At 37.3% G+C, this 17,842-nt stretch overlaps 3 protein-coding genes and 1 pseudogene across 3 annotated transcripts; 2 read left to right on the forward strand and 2 right to left on the reverse strand.

The window, feature by feature from the left end:
* The first annotated feature begins 99 nt into the window (after positions 1-99).
* LOC110418511 (RNA polymerase II C-terminal domain phosphatase-like 4 pseudogene) lies at positions 100-1,624 on the forward strand (annotated as a pseudogene).
* A 526-nt stretch (positions 1,625-2,150) lies between these two features.
* MLO4 (Seven transmembrane MLO family protein) lies at positions 2,151-8,550 on the forward strand. The gene is made up of 15 exons (XM_021431596.1): positions 2,151-2,582; positions 3,467-3,524; positions 3,725-3,951; positions 4,035-4,151; positions 4,583-4,643; positions 4,791-4,882; positions 5,313-5,387; positions 5,506-5,591; positions 6,176-6,225; positions 6,610-6,650; positions 6,779-6,949; positions 7,030-7,065; positions 7,214-7,281; positions 7,384-7,444; positions 7,792-8,550. The coding sequence occupies exons 1-15, from the start codon at positions 2,457-2,459 to the stop codon at positions 8,221-8,223; spliced, it is 1,701 nt and encodes a 566-aa protein (XP_021287271.1). The 5' UTR covers positions 2,151-2,456; the 3' UTR covers positions 8,224-8,550.
* Positions 8,551-8,747: 197 nt separating this feature from the next.
* On the reverse strand, positions 8,748-9,498 carry LOC110418777 (ferredoxin-A-like). The gene has a single exon (XM_021431597.2). It carries the CDS (start codon positions 9,396-9,398, stop codon positions 8,967-8,969), a length of 432 nt encoding a protein of 143 aa, XP_021287272.1. The 5' UTR covers positions 9,399-9,498; the 3' UTR covers positions 8,748-8,966.
* A 918-nt stretch (positions 9,499-10,416) lies between these two features.
* TMN1 (transmembrane nine 1) lies at positions 10,417-17,148 on the reverse strand. The gene is made up of 12 exons (XM_021431595.2): positions 16,839-17,148; positions 15,214-15,406; positions 14,977-15,081; positions 14,138-14,155; positions 13,951-14,048; positions 13,713-13,865; positions 13,423-13,557; positions 13,156-13,322; positions 12,748-12,842; positions 12,275-12,648; positions 11,413-11,686; positions 10,417-10,946 (listed from the first exon to the last, which is right to left on the reverse strand). The coding sequence occupies exons 1-12, from the start codon at positions 16,935-16,937 to the stop codon at positions 10,879-10,881; spliced, it is 1,779 nt and encodes a 592-aa protein (XP_021287270.1). The 5' UTR covers positions 16,938-17,148; the 3' UTR covers positions 10,417-10,878.
* Between the last annotated feature and the right edge of the window lie 694 nt (positions 17,149-17,842).

Below are 17,842 nucleotides of genomic sequence, written 5' to 3' on the forward strand. Positions count from 1 at the left end.
GGGCTCAAGCCCATTAACAACAAATGCAATTGAGCCCAAGAAATAAACCTGATTTTTATTGGGAGTAATGTTGTTGTCCGATGAGTAAAGTTACCTGGAAAACGCCTTTAATTACATTTTTACATAAAGTTTCAACATTTGTACATAAAGTTTCATGTTAAAAATTCTCTCTTGTAAAAATACCAGCCGTGGCTCCTCTGCCATGCCTCCTCTGCCATTCCAGCCATGAGCCACCGCCTCACACATATTTCCAGAAAACTATGTACCGTTGAGAACCGTATCTGCACCCTTTTCATTATACAAGACGTCTGTCCTTTGCAACGATTGAATCTCGAAACTGATTCTCCAGTACACTCGTCTTGCAGCGATGACTTTGCGGCATTGCTTGATGCTGAGTTGGACGTCGGTCCTTCAAGTTTTTCACTGGACGAAGGAGATGAAGAAGCTGATCGTGATAATGATAATGATGATGACCTTGATAGTCAAAAGGAACAAAAGGTGCAAGATCGAGAAGTTGGAAGACTTAGAAGAACCTCGTTCAGGGGTTGATAGAAATAATCTTGAAGAAGAATGTATGTACAAATCCGGGTTCTTCTGGACAAAAGTTGGATGATGAATTTGGTGTAACATTAGGGTGTATACATAAGTTTTTAAGGCTTGGTAACAATGAAATTGATCGATTACGCATAAGAAGCTTTATTTAGTTCTTGATTTGGATCACACACTGCTTAATTCTACTCAGCTGATGCAGCTAAAACCTGAGGAAGAATATTTGAAGGGCTAATCTGATTCCCTTCAATATGTTTCATAAGGCAGCCTCTTCGTGTTGGACTTTATACATATGATGACCAAATTGAGGCCCTTTGTCCGTAAATTTCTCAAAGAAGCAAGTGAATTGTTTGAGATGTACATCTACACAATGAGTGATAGACCCTATGCATAGCAATGGCTAAACTGCTTGACCCGAGAAGAGAGTACTTCAATGGTAGAGTGATTTCAAGAGATGATGGCACCCAGAAACACCAAAAGGGTCTTGATGTAGTGCTAGGGCAAGAGAGTGCTGTTGTGATCCTTTATGATACAGAAAATGCAAGGATGAAGCATAAAGACAATTTGATTCTGATAGAGAGATATCATTTCTTTGCTTCAAGTTGTCACCAATTTGAATACAGTTTCCAAATCTCTTTCTCAGTTGAAGAGTGACGAAAGAGAGCCGGATGGAGCACTTGCTTCGATTCTTAAAGTACTTAGACAAATCCAGCATATCTTCTTTGATGAACTTGATTGCAATCGCGCTAGCAGAGATGTGGGGCAGCTGTTGAAAACAGTACGGAAGGAAGTGCTTAGAGGGAGTAAAATTGTTTTCAGCCGTGTTTTTCAGACTTCCGGACAGATACTCATCCTCTGTGGAAGATGGCAGAGCAGTTAGGAGCTACTTGGTCAACAGAAACCGACCTTTCAGATACACATGTTGTTTCAAAAGATGCTGGGACAGAAAAGTCTCGCTGGGCAATGCAGGAGAAGAAGTTTTTCGTCCATCCATGGCAGATAGAAGCTGCAAACTTTTCCCTGGCATAAGCAGCCTTAAGAGAACTTTCCTGTTAGCCAAGGAAAGAAACAATGATCACATTTTCATGTAAGGCATTAAGCCCCCCCGTAGTGGCAGACGTTGGAAGTTGTTGTATTTGTTTTCAAATAAAATAAATTCTCTCATTTAATTTTCAGCTAAAAGGTGGAATAGCAGTGCTGGAAGTTGTTTAATAAATTTAATGACTCGTTCAAACTCAAAATATATAGAATTACAGAAAAGTTCTTATAATAAGAATGACGTAATTGAAGTTGTGCACATGGCCTAATTATTTGTATTCATCAAGGACCTTTAAACTACTAAATGGAAATAATTAAGTTAGTCTTCTTCGATCCTTCTGAAGCCTGCATGCATGAGCAGAACCACTGATCTCACACGTCACTTTGCGGAAAGCTTCAACAATCTTTTGCTAACTGATAATTATAATATATAGTTGTATTTATTATTTTATTTAAAAGGAGGACGGTGGCCAACTGCCAAGTCAAGATCTTCAAAGCTCAAAGAGAGAGAGAGTTCCTAGTGCCTCCCATGTGGGTAGGTTGCATTTGGTAGAGCATAAAAAAGGAGAGATTATTTCAATGCAAAAACGAGGGTGGCTCTGTTTAAGAAATCACAAACAAAGACAAAACAATAATCATTAAACTAATATTGTACACTTCTCATGTTCTCTCAGCTGAAGACCTTGAGAAAACGTTTCACTTCCTCCGAAACCCACTGTTCCTCGCCCACTTCCTTGTTTCCTGGATCTTTCACTTTCCGCCAACTGGGTTCTTCATTTTCTCTAGAAAGCTTTTCGCTTTTTTCTCTTCTATGAAAAAAAGTGTTGGCTTTTGAAATAGAAAGTTCAGGTCTTGTTGTTGTAAGAAACATGGAGAAGTTGATAACGGAAGGGAGGTCTCTAGCGGAGACCCCAACTTATACTGTTGCTTCTGTCGTTACAGTTTTGGTTTTTGTTTGTTTTTTGGTTGAACGCTCCATTTATAGATTTGGAAGGGTAAGTGATTACTGTCAATTAGTGAAGTAGTTTCCCAGTAGCTCTCTTTTTGGTTGAGAAATGTGGGAAATGAAAGAAGGAAACTGTTTCTTCTATTCTTCTTCTCTCTTTTTTTTTTTTCTATAAGTTGGGGGACCCACATTTGTTGACAATTTGGCTCGGTTTGAAAAATGTTTTCAGAAAATTATTATGTTATGTTTGGTTTCTGACAATTGTAAGAAAACATGAAAGAAACTCCCCTCATGGCAGCTGAGTGCTGAACCACTTCATTGTTTAGCTTGCCTTTGATACATTTGGGAGGTTACCCATTCTTCTAAATTGGTTGCTGCTAAAAAATGAAACAGAGTGTGCTTCTAGTTCTGGAATAATCTCAGTTTGGGACCCACTTGTTTACTTAGCTTGGTTTCTGAAGGAATTTTTGTATTATTAATTTCTATTTTGCTTCCTGGGAAAGTGAGAAATCGAACTAAAACTTATTTTGGCTTGTTTCCCTTTTCAATACTAACAATGCACTCTTCGGCTGCTGAAAAAAATGTAAGAAATTGCAATAGTAGCTCCTATAGTCACTCATACTTTTCATTGAGACAACCTTTAGAAGGTTTGGGGGGAAGCTAACGAGAAGTATATGAAAATTAGAGAAAGCAGAATTTTCAGCTATTGATGTTTGATTGTGTGTAACTGCAAATGATCAGTGATATGGCTTGTGGCTATGTTTACTGATATTTGGAAACAATACCAATGGGGAACATGGTCTTTGGAGATTGGACATTTGTTTCTCTTTTCTATTTTATGTCCATTGTCTAGTGAAAGAAAGAGAGAACCCGCAAAACAAAAAACTTAGAAATTTGCCACTGTATCTGAATATGATTTTCTATTCTGTATAGTGGTTGAAGAAGACAAGGAGGAAAGCTTTGTTTGTTTCTCTGGAGAAGATTAAGGAAGGTGAGTGAGTAATTCATCAGTGTCAGATCCTCTGTTGATTGAGGATTGAGACTTGATTGTTGTCATTCATATATGTTTTGGGGTTTATGTGATCTATTTTGAGTAGTCACTGACTCCTTTGCAGTGTCGTGAAGTGAGAGTTATATCAGATTCTGATTTTCATGCTTGTGACTTTTTCTTTTCCCCCTTCTTCATGTTAGACTTGATGTTGCTTGGTCTTATATCTTTGTTGTTGGCACAATGGGCACGAGGGATATCTGAGATTTGTGTAAATTCATCCCTTTTCACCAGTCGCTTCTATATTTGCTCTGAGATGGATTATGACATAAAAAAGAATGTGTTGTTTGAAAGTACTTCCTCTTTCACAAATGAGACTGGTATTCCTCCAGAAGGACTAAACTCTCATCCATCACATCAATGTGGTGAGGTAACTTTCTACTCATCTAGGTTTAATTTTGGTAGGTATATCGTCAGCGAATTAGATTTCTCACTGATAATGGTTGAATGCAGGGTCGTGAGCCATTTGTATCATTTGAAAGTCTTGAGCAACTCCACCGGTTTTTGTTTGTTCTTGGCATCACTCATGTCCTCTATAGCTGTCTGGCGGTTGGCCTGGCTATGAGCAAGGTGCAGCCTCTATCTTTCCAATGCCACTTGTAGGTTTACCAATTAAAGCTACTTAACAGATCATGCATGTGAATTAAGTGAACTAGAGGGCATTTCAGTTATGGCTCATTATTTTCACCCTTGATTGTCTTTCAAACAGACTAAAAGTTATAGCAAGCATGATAGAATCTGACGTTTAAATTTTTCTCTGAAACTTTAACAGTCACCATGTTCTTGCCATGAAATAGACTAATTTAACTTCTGTGGGTTGATTAAGGACTTTGAAGATTTATTCCAATCATTTAGTGCGTGAAATGGTGATTTTTTCTTGGTTTGTTGCATTTCCACTGTTACATATCACTTATATCTTACAAAATGCTATTTTCATGATATCTGTGATGCCTCCTTCATTAGAATAGTGGTTTATAGATTCTCATTCCACATCTATGTAGATTTATAGTTGGAGAAAATGGGAAAACCAAGCCAGCATCATAGCTGAGGGAAGCTTGCAAGGTATGTAATGAAATAGTAATAAATATGGCCCAGCACCAGTTCCTCCAAACAACTTTTTTGCCTTTCCACGGGTATTATTTAGCAGTATTATGAACATATTTTCAACAATATGATTTTTTCCAATTATGATTGTTTTTTTGGCATTAGCAAAGAGAAACAAAGTAATGAGGCGACAATCTACCTTTGTTTTCCATCACACATCTCATCCATGGAGCAGGAGTCGAATTCTCATTTGGATGGTGATTTTCATGCTCAAATATATATTCTGCATTTCCTTAATCAGTGATATTTTCATCTTTATACTGTTTCATTTTCTTGTTTGAATCTTTGATGCTGAAATGTGCCTGGTAACTAAGCTCAAAATTCTGCTAGCTGAGGATCCAAATTTTAAGGTTTAAGCTGTGTCTTTTGTCAGTTTTCTAGGGATAACCCTGTCCGAAATCTATGTATATCCAAAAAGTATTGTTCTGGAATGGTGATCCTAACTTCTCAGAAGCATACATCTGAGTGTCCCAAAACTCGAGAATGTTGACTAGAATTGAGTTATATACTTTTTCACTCTCATTATAACAGTCAATTTGCAACTTTCTTCTTTTATTCCATCCCCACTTTTTTTATATTGATTGATTTGTGTCTTTAAGTAATTGGTTTTGTGCTCTGTACATGCAGCTTTGCTTTCTACGACAATTTAGGAGCTCTATAAAGAAGTCAGATTACCTGGCATTACGCCTGGGTTTCATTACCGTGGGTATCTAATTTCCCTTGGTTACCTATTCTTCTCACTTTGCTGGTTTGCTATTGGATGGTTCTTGTAATAAATATTAAGTTGTACATTCGCTTGTTTTTCTTATTGACTTACCAGAAGCACAAGCTACCTCTTTCTTATAATTTCCATAAATATATGGTTCGAAGCATGGAAGATGAGTTCCATGGCATTCTTGGTATTAGGTAAGTGCTCATACAAACTGGATTTCAATTTTGAACCTATGTCCTATGATTTGGTTTTATATAATTCCCATTGATTAAGTTACATAGTAAAATTGCGAAGATAGTAAGAGGATTAATTTATTAAAGGAAGCTGAGCATATCAGAACAAATCAAGGAAAGCATTCCATGGAAAACATAAATTCGAGCAAATTTCTTTCAGAAAAGCTGTTCAGTGAAATTATTTTGCCTAATTTCATAATACTGCTATATGAATAAGCTAGTTATTTTCAAGAAGAAGACGAAATGCCTGCTCTGAATAATGTATATGCTGCTGTGTTGATTTGTAACTGTAAATGAGAAGATCAGAGCAGAAAACCAAAATGATATACTAGAACAGGGGAGGAAGAAGATAGATGTCATACAGACTGGAGAAAGAAGGGAAAAATATGAATGAAAATGACAAATGAACCACAACTACTGCTCTTTCTGGATCATATTTTACTTGCAATGCAGGTTGCTGATTTTGATGATGTTCATAAGACAGTTGTCAATAACTCTACAATTTCTGATAAAAATCAATTGTAACTGAGATTTTGATTTTGCAGCTGGCCGCTTTGGGGATATGCTATAGCTTGCATCTTTGTCAATATTCACGGTAACTAGTCATTTTAACATGTAATGCATTTTTTATTGTTCCGTTTTATGTTTTGGTTTTACTTCTTTGGATTCACAAGTTCATAAGATAAACAAAGGCAGATTGAGAGTGCACAAATTCCCCTGACCCCATGAATTCTTTACAAAACATCAGACTAGGAGCAAAGAGAAAAGTGCACCCCCTTGATCATTAAAGTTGTCCTCTGTCCTGCTTTGCATCCTTGAGAAAACGAAAAATTATGCTGAAAAAAGCCTATTGAGTGAAAGAAATTTTCTGATAATAAGATAAGGTGCAAGCTGGTTGTCGATATTTCAAGGTTGTCTATGAGTGTAACCAGATTCAGTACGCACTTATCCATCTTTATTTTCAACTTATGTGCTACAGGGCTAAATATTTACTTCTGGCTCTCTTTCATCCCTGCTATTGTAAGTGCACTGACTCCTGCCGGCAAATTATTCAGAGAGAAAGACAGAAATTCTTAATTAATTTTAATCAATGAAAGAGGATCGATTACCTGAATTTTTGTCTTACAAAATTGTTTCATATGTCAAAGCTTTTGATGCTGGTTGGGACAAAACTTCAGCATGTTGTTTCCTCATTAGCACTTGAAATTAAGGAACAAAATGGTCCACCTACTGGAGCTCAAGTCAAACCACGTGATGATTTGTTTTGGTTTGGAAAACCAGAGATATTACTCAGGTTGATACAGTTTATCATTTTTCAGGTAAAATCTACGCTTTACATGTTATGTCTCTCATGTGATTCAGATTAGTATCTATATCTTATTATTTCTTGTTCATGCAGAATGCCTTTGAGATGGCAACCTTTATCTGGTCATTGGTAAGATTTACCTCTTATCTCTTTGTTCTGCCTGCTTGCATTACATGCACAAAAAATAAATTGTTGCATGCAATTTGCAACAGAACCTTCTTCTTCTTTTCAGTTATTTTGAGAAGATGGCTTATTTTCCTATTCTCCATTTGTTTAGTGGGGACTTAAGCAGAGGTCATGCTTCATGAAGAATCATTTTATGATAGTCTTCCGCCTAGTTTCTGGGTACATTTACTTTTAATTAGAGAGCTTCAATGCAAAAACTTCTTTAATGAAAAGCATGCAAATATTTTGAATATAATGTGGTTTTAATTGCGGTGAATGCAGGGTTCTTGTTCAGTTCTGGTGTAGCTATATCACAGTGCCCCTGAATGTAATTGTTTCACAGGTTTTTCCCTGTCTTTATCACATACAAGTTTAAAATTTTCATTACGTTTGCACCATTCGTCATGTTTGCTTGTATGAACCTGATAAGTAACTTGGACAAGTATTCCTCAGTGCATGCATCTCTTTATGGAAACTTAAATGAAAGAGATGATTCTTTTAATGTAATCTCAAAGCTTTTCTAACTAAATCTGGAAGTTCTTCACCCCCTACTCTCCAGTGTTGTCTTTCACAATTTTTGCTTCACCAATATGCTCTACTTGGGCTTGCATTAGCATTACAAAAAGAGTAAACATGCTTACTTTGCACTGTATGATATGCTAACATTTCAACTCTTGTTGGTGCTTTCAGATGGGATCCCGATGTAAGAAAGCCTTAGTTACTGAGAGTGTAAGAGAATCACTTCATAGTTGGTGTAAAAGAGTAAAAGAGAAGTCTAAACGTGAATCTGTGCACTTGCGTACTGCAAGATCAGTGTGTTCACTCGAATCAGTAGTTGATGATGAGAGGGATGAAATCACAGTTGCATCCGGCACTTTATCCAGAAGCTCTTCCATGGAGTCACTAAATCAAGTAACTATAACATCCTCGGAACAATCAGAGGCCATTCTCGGGACTTCCAACCCTACCCAAGGTGGATACTCATCACGGGTGGTGGAGTATTTATCCGAGTCTATAAGCATCAACGCATCACCGCCTCTGAGCATTGATGAAGGCGAGAATGGTGGCATTGCAGAAGAAGAGAAGGTTGACACTCTGTATGAGTTGTTTCAAAGGACCTGAATGGTTTATCTTACATAGTTCAGTTTTCATTTTTCTTTTACCTTTTTGCCTTTTTGCAACCATATATTTGGCGAAACAGGTACTTAGATTTTGATGGATCTACAAAATGCTAATTAAATAGTATCAGGTAGTGAACAAATCTTTCTTCAAGCAATTAACAAACTTGCTTGAGCACAGAAATGAGTTATGGTGGTTATACAGCTTTGGGCGTTTTCTTTTCACCTGGAAAGCTTAATAGCAGTAACTCACCCGCAATTAACAAAAAATGTTCTCAATGCTTTTGCTTATATACAGTTTATCTAACAACCATGACCCTGAAAATCCGGCGTTCCAACAAAACCTGTTGATCCCTCTATAACATCTTGACTGGTAATTTCTCTTTGTAAATGGTCAGTCGGAGTATCCATTTGTTTTACATGTGAACCTCATTTGCTCACTACTAGTCTACATTATTCATGGTGGAGCATCACATTTCATAAAACTAATCCAGTCTGCATAATAATACACAAACACAGAGTGACAGATAACAAAGAGATCCTCAGCAAAACATTTAAAGATTATTAAGGCTACGACAATTTCATACGTTACCACAAATGAACAAAAACCTCACAACATGTTGTAACTCGTTCAGGGACATAACAGTGACAACCCTTTGACCATTATACTAAGCCAACCAATCTAAAAGTAACAGACAAGAAATTAGGAAGAAGGCGAAAGATAGTAATTGTTAAACCGCTTTAAATTTAGAGATCGTCCTCCTTGTGTGTCTCGATGACAACATCACTCGTGGGGTAAGCGACACAAGTGAGAACAAAACCAGAATCCATCTGCTCATCATCGAGGAAGCTACCGTCAGACTGATCCACAGAACCTTTTGTAACCTTTCCAGTGCATGAAGAGCAAGAACCAGCCCTGCATGAGTATGGAATATCAATACCCTCTTCCTCGGCTTGGTCAAGAATGTATACATCGTCTGGGCACTCAAATTCTACAGGTCCTTCAGGAGTGACGAGAGTTACTTTGTATGCAGCCATGGTAAGACGGCCACCTCTCTGGGCTTTTAGGCCAAAAAGAGCCTGCCTAAAGGTGGGAAGGGAGCGTAAGCTTGTCACCGGCTGGCGGCGGACAAAGGAGGTGCTGACCATGGCGCTGGAGAGAGTGGCGGTGGAGGCCATTTTCAGTGTGATGGGGAAGGGGCAGAGAGTATTGAGCTAAAGATATGCTATGGCAGGCTAAAGGGTGTTGAGAGAGCAGGCATGTTGATAACGGGCAGGATTGCGGGAAAAGTGTGGCTAGGAAATGGAATGGATGAAGTGGCAATGAGTCCTATCTGCCACGTGGCGAACCACCGTGACTTGCATTATCTTTATACCATCACAAAGGTTCACCTATTAATTGGTGAATGTGGCTGCCACAATCCTCTTACGATATTTCCCTTGGCATTTTGTCGAAGAGAACCATCGGTTTCTTATGTCTCTACTTTTAAGGTACAAAATACGAACGCGTACCAAAGTCTCCTCGACGAAACACTGAGCCCCCAGCACCAACAAAGTTCCCTTTTTTTTAATTTTTAAATTTCCGAACACAAAATGTCAATTACCACAAGATTATGGGGCAGATCAGGCAATGCGTACGTCAAAATACAGAGTCTTTTTAAACTTTCAAAGACAACTGATGCTCCCCTTGGCAAAAGGCACACCTCAAACTTAGTATGTTAAATGCTACATAAGTCACAACCGCAGTCCATCTTTCTCGACCGTTCAGTTTCTAGCGGTTTTAATTCATTTGTAAGACAATATTCCTAGCGTATAACACGACCCAAACCACAAATTCATATAACAGTTTGTCCCGTCCAGCTATGTTTCCGTTCAGCTTCACTTGTAAAATATAAACTTGTAGTATTATTGCAAAAACAATTGAACTAATTTCCCTTGTAATCTGCCTTTTTTAAAAAAAAATTAAAGCTAACATTTGGCTTCCTTCAATCTCCAAATCTCGGTAAGTAACAGAACATCTATACTTCTCTTAATACCACGACTTCTATTTTCCTCTTTTTTTCCTTCTTTTCTGGGTGAGAAGTAGTTCGGCAGTCTGGCCGCGATTGAAAGATTGAACATGCATCTCAAAAAATAGGAACGAGAAACAGTGAGCCAAGTAGTACTGCAGTATGGATACAATAAAAAAGAAAGAGAAGAAAACGAACACCCATTTACTGATTTCCTTGAAAAGTTGTTCCTTCTCCCCCAAAAAAAAAAAGTGCAAATAGGACAACAAATCCAAAGGGAATTTAGCCATCAGTTCTTACACGGGACATCTATATGCAAAGGGATCAAGGACAGAAGTATAACAAAAGTATGAGAAATGACACGAGTCTAATATTTTAGCTAGCTTCTGAATTATAAAACAATATCTGAATTCTAAATCAGGGCTTCCAATTACAGCCGGGTAAAAGAAAGCCAAAAACAAAAATCTCAGGGCTTCCCCTAGTCCACAGAACCAAGAATAAATCCTTACCGTCAAACCCAGTGATTTCACCTGTAGGCTTTACGGGGTCCCCCATACCTGACCATAAGCTTCCTCTTCAACATTTATTGCCTCAGACAACTGAAAATGCTCACGGAAGCACTGATGGTTCTACTTTCCAACAGCATAGTTCTAGTCACACTTAATGTTTCTGTAGATCCTTCTTACGAACAAATTAGAACCAAGATAACCAACAGCTCCTGCACATCGAAAGGGGAGTAACACATGAGCAGAAACAAAATGATACTATTAGCCAAAGCCATAAATTCCACTAGTATCAGCCAAAAACAAACAGAGATAAACAGCAACAGAGAATAAACAAGCAACAATGGTTCTTTTAACAACACCACCGCCCAACCCCCTTCAACAAAAAAGAGAGTGAAAATGCACGGCGTTTTGAAAAATCCAGCATAATCTACAGACAATTCAACACATCCAACTAGTTCGGCAAAAATGTCCAAATTTCCAATCAAGGAAAACAATCTGGAATATTTCAAGAAAGAAGCCAAGTAGTGAGACACATTAAAAGACTAAGGAAATACTCAGTGTTCCATCAAGAAAAGTCATACGAGAAAATGCCTACCAGAATGCGCACATAAAAAGGCTGGATAACCTTGTTTACAAATAGGATATATTATTTATAATTTTATATATTTCAAAACTCACCGCAGAGGATTCCTAAACCAAGACAAAACATCAAAGTGTATCCAAAGTAGAAGCTGGTCTGGAAGAAGCCTGACATCTTGGTTTTCACGTAGTAGTAGTATATGGAGTACAAATACACATAGACTGCTGTTGAGGCAGCAGAGAAGAATGACGTCCACTGCCAGTGATAGTTCTCAGCATTTAGTAAGAAATATGTCCCCACAATTGTCACACAAATGGTTACAATGATGAGAATCAAAAAGACCAGCAGCATAAAACCATAGACATAATAAACCTGCAAAACAAAAAGGTAATATAAGTACATCGCACCTGAAATTACTAGAAAAGAAAAGAAGACTATGTTCTACTAGTCATCAGTACATAAAAATAAAATAACATTTAGTTAATTTCCCTTTGTATAACATTTATCAGTCACAAAAGTTGTCTAAGTTGGAGTAAAGTAATTCAGTCTCTACCTGCCTATAAATTTCCATTCCCTCTTTAATACAGTTGCAATATGCTGAACACTACAGTAAGTCACTACCACAAGAAAAAGTGAAAGGCCACTCCCACAGTTTAAATGGGTTTATGTACGATTTTTTTCAGAGAGTAAATAATTCGCACAAACATTAGATGTATATTTATGCATTAAGGCAGTCCCCATACAGTCAAGACATAGGTACACATGAACCTAGCAAAAAGGAGTAAGAACAACTCCTACATGTCATTAAACAACATATAACCAAATCATTTGACTCCCATAACCAGGAAAATCATCAACCATACTATTTGGTATACAAAAAGCAAATGCAATTCAATCTCCAAGAATGATCTTTGCTTAGTTCATCATCAAACAATTAAAACCTAGGAAAAAGAATTTCACCTTGTAGTTCCAGAAGGATGTGAAGACAAAATACATTTCAATGAATATGCTGCCAAACGGTAGAAGTCCTCCCATCATAGAGACCACAGAGGGTGTAAGATACCATTTCTTCTCTGGAATTGGGCGAGGAATGGTCTTCACACGGCACGGATTATTTGGAGCACCACTCCAGTTTCTTCCAACAACTGTACCAAGAAGAGCCAGGGGGAATGAAATGAAAGCCCAAATAACGAAAACAACCACCATTGTACCAAAAGGAATAGCTGCTAGAGATCCATAGAATATAGCAATTGTGTTCAAGATGAATCCAATCCCAAAGCACATAAAAGGGAACAGAGATGCCGTAAGGATCATTGATTTTATCCAATTTTTACCTGCAAAACCAACAAAACCCAACTTTTTTAGAATGAAGGATCCACAAGGAGAGGGAACAAATACAAGCAAGAATGGCTAAGGGATAAAATAGCACATACCCCCATTGCGTGAGTACATTCCACCACTCACATAACCAGAAATGAATGATGTAAAAGCGTAACATAGTATAAAAGTGGTGACAATTGCTCCTCTCCTGTCGAATAATTAGTATATAAGATAACTAGTGGTCAATGAGCTGAAAGATGAAATGCCAGAACCAACTAACAATGTGGTTCACCAAAATGAATTAAAATTGGGGGGAAAGAGAAAACACTATGGTCAAAATTGAGAATGCTCTACAAAGGAAAAGCTCATAAAATAGAAGCATGAAGGGGAATCCCACAAAGAGGTCCAAGCATTTATGCTTGACTTTATGTGCAAAAAAGTGGGGTCTAAGACAGGCAACAAAAATAAATACGTTCACAGCTCTCACAAATTTTGTATTTCATACTAGCTTCTCAACATACCCGACATACAGCGTTCCCACAATTGCCAATAAGATGACAAGGAGAACAAGCAATGCTAGCTGAGCACCTGTGCCAACAACAGCAGAAAGCAGAACCAAAGTGCGAGGAGGCCGGAAAACATCACCATGGACAAGTTTCCAACCAGACTCTTCGCTCACATCCCTTTCCTGAGAACATAGGTAAAATTGCAAGGAGAAAATGAACTTTCAGAAAACAGAAATTTCCTCAAATAAGAGAAAAAAAAAGAAAGGGTCCATGAATTATCACCAAAGTTTCCAGATCATCATCTTCCCGAGCATACTTTGCATAGTCATTTCTCAGAGTTCGCATCAAGATCATTGACACCAAACCAGTGAGGAAGATAACCATCATGAATGAATTGAAAACAGAGAACCAATGGATCTGCATATTGCAACATGTATTTTAAACTCTTGGAAAATTGAAGAAAACAGATCAACCTAATGCCAGATTTGTGAAGATAAATGAAATATTTTGTTGCAGAAGTAACAAAAAAGAATCTCATGAAGAGGACAAAAATCACCAATAATGCCACTTACCTGGTGCTCAAAGAAAGGATAGTCCAAATAAACATCAAAGCGCCGAGCAAAAGTGACATTAGTTGGAATCCATTTGATGGAGTATGTCATGTCCAACATTCTCCCTGCTTCCAGCGGCTTTGGACTCTCCTGAGTGAGATTGACATGAATAATCTGCAAGATAGAAGTGTGTGGTCAATAACAACAGCAGATTCCAAAATATGGAATTAAAGTCATATGTATGTCAGAAGCCACAAACCTGATCCTTATTGTATTTAATAACGATATTCTTATGTGTGTAGAGTACATGCTTTCCATTATCACTGTTCTTATCAGGATGAAGCTCACCGACAAAGCCTAAGAAGTTAAAGATAAATTCTTCAGTAAAGAGCTATAAAAGGATCAGCAGACTAGATAAAATGAGAAGGAAGTGGACTAATGCATACCCCACAAAGGCAGATCATCTGAACTTTCAGCATCGGGAAGGGCACAATACATGACATCAACAAAAAGGCAAGGAAGATAGAGTAAGTGCTCCAACAAAACCATATACACAAAATAATCCCTTAAACCCTGCAAACAAACATACAAGACCAAGAGAAAGAACCTATGTATCCACATTCTCTGGATCCATTTACATGATTTGCAAATGTAGATCTAGCTCACATTATGCAACAATCAAAGCCACAATGCCAACGCCATGCATCCAGTAAAGCATGCGAACTTGACATGCTCCATAAGATTTTCGTAGCACAGATTAGAGACCTTTGTTTTCTTTGATTTAAGCAAAAAAGAAGTTCCTGGGTAATTAAGTGATCATTATTTGAGAACTTGATGATTAATAATAGCAGTATTTATTTGGCTCACAGAAAGGACCGAGGAGAAATCTTTTAGGCCAATTTCACCAAACCCCAAGTGAGCATAAAAGCTATTTTCATTACATGAGTCAATGCATGCAATGTAAATGTAACTTATCCACATTCAGCATCTACTATGTCACCATAAATTCCATTGAATACCAACACGCATAGAACATTTCATTGAAGTTCATTATGGAGAGTGCTCTGCCAAATGGCCTACATGGCATCAGATTTTTCACTGGCCACCGCAATTCCCAATCACCAAACAAAGCAATACATCTAGTCTACTAAGAGATTCAAGCTTACGATGCTTTCAAATCCTGGGATTTTCAGTACTTTATGGAGCAGTCAAGTAAAAATATCTTTGTAGCCATGTTTGTGCACATTTACTACTTTTGTATAAAAGAATGAAAAGCTAAACATACCCACAAAGAATTCAAACCAATAATTGTTCTCAATAGCATCCTTGAACTGTCTGACCTTTGCTTCATCAAGTTCCAATTGACAAATGGAACCTTTTTCCACATTCTCTGTTGGACCAACAAAAAATAAAACAAGGAGGAGCAAAAGAAGGAATATAAAAGTCAAAAAAAATGGAAAATTAATTATTAAAGAAATTACAGATATCAAATCAAGAGTCCAACGAGGAAAAAAAATCGTACTTCGGAACTTTATATCAATGTGGCTATCAATAAGTTCATTTCCACCAAGGACCTCACCAAGACCACCCCATTTGTGAGCAGGATTGGTACCCGGATGACAAAATGGAAGGCTGTAATAGTTATATGTTTCTTGTGGATTGTTGTATGGACCCACTTTATTTACCCATAGGGTAATTGGCTCCTCTGGTTGATACTGCAAGGAAAAACACAAGGAGAGTTGATCAAAGTTACCCATAGCAATTGAAGTAGAGAAGAACAAAAAAAAAAATATTACAAAAATCTAACAACATGCAACAACACAAAATCTAAGCATCAAACACAAATAAGTAGAACAATTATAATCTTAAGTTCTCGGTAAGAGGATGTGATTTGAATACAAGGAAATGCACATGATAGGATGATGTAACATTGATCTCGAGAAGGATTGGCATTCAGTATGATTAGTTTGAAAAAGTCTGTGATGCCTAGACCCCAACAAACTAATTTCCATGAAATCCGAATGCTCAGCTTACCAGGCACCAATAGTAAAATACATGAATGAAGAAAAGGCAGTATGAATATTTGCCTGGCAATTGACTTCTAGCAGATAAGTTAATTCAACAAGGGATAGAATTATAAGTTACAGCTAAAAAGTGTCTAACCCAGCCCATAATGCTTTGAAAGATCAGATTCCTTAGTCAAGCTCCAGAGTGTTTGTTGACTCATCATCAACAATCAGAAATTGTATAAACAAATTTGGAATCTACTCTCCAAAAATGTCGAAGAGATGAATGACCTTACAATTAGTCAACAATGCCCATCTTGCAACCCAGGCGTGAAGATAGAAGAAAAAAGAAGGAACTTCACCTATGGTTATTATTCTTTCACATTATTCACAGCTGAGATATTTTTACCAGCTATTTTAAAAAGTCAACTACGACAGCTTCATACTCAACTTACACCCTCTTACAAAGGCAAATTGAAGGATATTAATTATCCAATGAAAGTGAATGTAAATACATCCTCAAGTTTCCACAACTATTCAGTAACAAAACCCATCTAACTCTTTCAAGCAGATCCAATCAAACCCATCAGACTCAATTGAAAACCAATGATAAAAAGAATAGTGTAATAATTACTTCAACAGAAAGTAGGAAAAAGCTAAGATCTATATTTTGCTAATGAAGGAATTGAATAGGGCAAAACATCTCCATGCCAGCTTTGCCACAATCTGACTTACCTCAACTGTAACTTAACCGCCTAAATTAAACATGGAAATGGTACAAACTCTAGTGTCCATTCAATTTTTTACATGACATGTATAGTCATGCACGAACAAGATTTTTGACCATTTTATAGATAATTTACATCAAGAGACTATCCATCAGAGATCTGTATCTCACACCTGATAATGGCAACATAGTAACAACATTTTCGTATTAATAGTCTCCCGAATGACACGTAAATCACGAATTTGCACAGGTCAAAGGCAACACTTAAATCTAACAACAAAGGAAATTAACAACAACAAAAAGTGCAGATCTGAGTCAAATCGAGGAAGAATTACACAGAAATGACAAGATCTAACGCGTCACTGTTAGGGTTAGGGCTGGATAAGAGGAAAAAGAGCGGAAGAAGAGAGTTACCTTGTGGTCTGACTCGGAAGCGAAGGCGGGACAGAGGAAGAGGACAATGAAGGCGAAAAGAGATAAGGATCCGACGGTGGAAAAAACGGAGGATGACATGGCGATCGCGCCGACTATGCTCGGATCTGAAGGTCCGGGGGCCGATTCGAAACACTATGTTGCTTAGTTCTCTCCCTTTTCTCTTTTCTTCGTTTATCGTCTTAAAGATTTGGGAGAGACAGTCCTTTCTTTTTTCTCTTTTTTAACTTACATGAACCAGCTCTCTTCTACTTTCTAGATTGATGACTTTGGCTAACGCACTTTTCTCTAATATTTTCGTTGAATTTAAAGGTCTTTCTAAAATAATTATTTAATTTCTTAGAAGTGTCGTTGTGGTCAGTGGTCAGGCCGATGTTGAGAATTAACGGGGCGCACATGTCCTTTGGATGGCCCTCCTCTATTGAGTCCGGTTCTTAGCCCACAGATGCGCACCCATCGGATCATTGTCTCGCTAACCATAAAATTCTGGGCCGCTCAACTTGCTTGCTTTTCACGCTACTCGTCTTTACTGTCGGCCCGCACATGAGTAACTCCTCCTTATAAGTTTTGAGAATAAAAGTGGTCGCTTTTAATAACAATCAAACGGTGATTTCATTTTTAAATGATGCACAAATAAAATTCAATCTTTGAAAGGTACAAGTAATGGGAAAATAAATGGATATAAAATTATATATTTCACCACAGTAATATCAAAAAATATCAAAATTAATTAGACTCTCTTGCATAACTGAGATTATCTAAGTCTTTAAACAAAATATGTTTATGTTTTAAAATATAATTTTGAGATGTTAAAAAGTTGAATAACACACAAAATTTGGCCTAATTGTTATGTGGTTTTAATAACTAACTATGGCATATTAATATATTAATTATCCATAGATGACTTTATAAATTTGTATTCTAACTTATAATGAATTGTTTTCCTTTTGTTAACAAAAACCATGGAGAGTTTTGAGTATGGGTTA

Source organism: Theobroma umbraticum, unplaced genomic scaffold, assembly GCF_002168275.2.
Source record: "Theobroma umbraticum cultivar Fairchild unplaced genomic scaffold, ASM216827v3 scaffold_50.0, whole genome shotgun sequence".
Taxonomy (NCBI): Eukaryota; Viridiplantae; Streptophyta; class Magnoliopsida; order Malvales; family Malvaceae; genus Theobroma; species Theobroma umbraticum.

Excerpts from the sequence above, each read along its gene's own strand:
- MLO4 (XM_021431596.1), top strand. The coding sequence starts at position 2,457 with ATGGAGAAGTTGATAACGGAAGGGAGGTCTCTAGCGGAGACCCCAACT. Across the intron at positions 3,952-4,034 it reads CATCACATCAATGTGGTGAG|GGTCGTGAGCCATTTGTATC; the intron begins GTAACTTTCTAC and ends GGTTGAATGCAG. Across the intron at positions 7,282-7,383 it reads GTCTTCCGCCTAGTTTCTGG|GGTTCTTGTTCAGTTCTGGT; the intron begins GTACATTTACTT and ends CGGTGAATGCAG.
- LOC110418777 (XM_021431597.2), bottom strand. The coding sequence starts at position 9,398 with ATGGCCTCCACCGCCACTCTCTCCAGCGCCATGGTCAGCACCTCCTTT.
- TMN1 (XM_021431595.2), bottom strand. The coding sequence starts at position 16,937 with ATGTCATCCTCCGTTTTTTCCACCGTCGGATCCTTATCTCTTTTCGCC. Across the intron at positions 13,323-13,422 it reads ATGATGATCTGGAAACTTTG|GAAAGGGATGTGAGCGAAGA; the intron begins GTGATAATTCAT and ends CTATGTTCTCAG. Across the intron at positions 10,947-11,412 it reads TGGTTTAGGAATCCTCTGCG|GAGCTGTTGGTTATCTTGGT; the intron begins GTGAGTTTTGAA and ends TTCGATGTGCAG.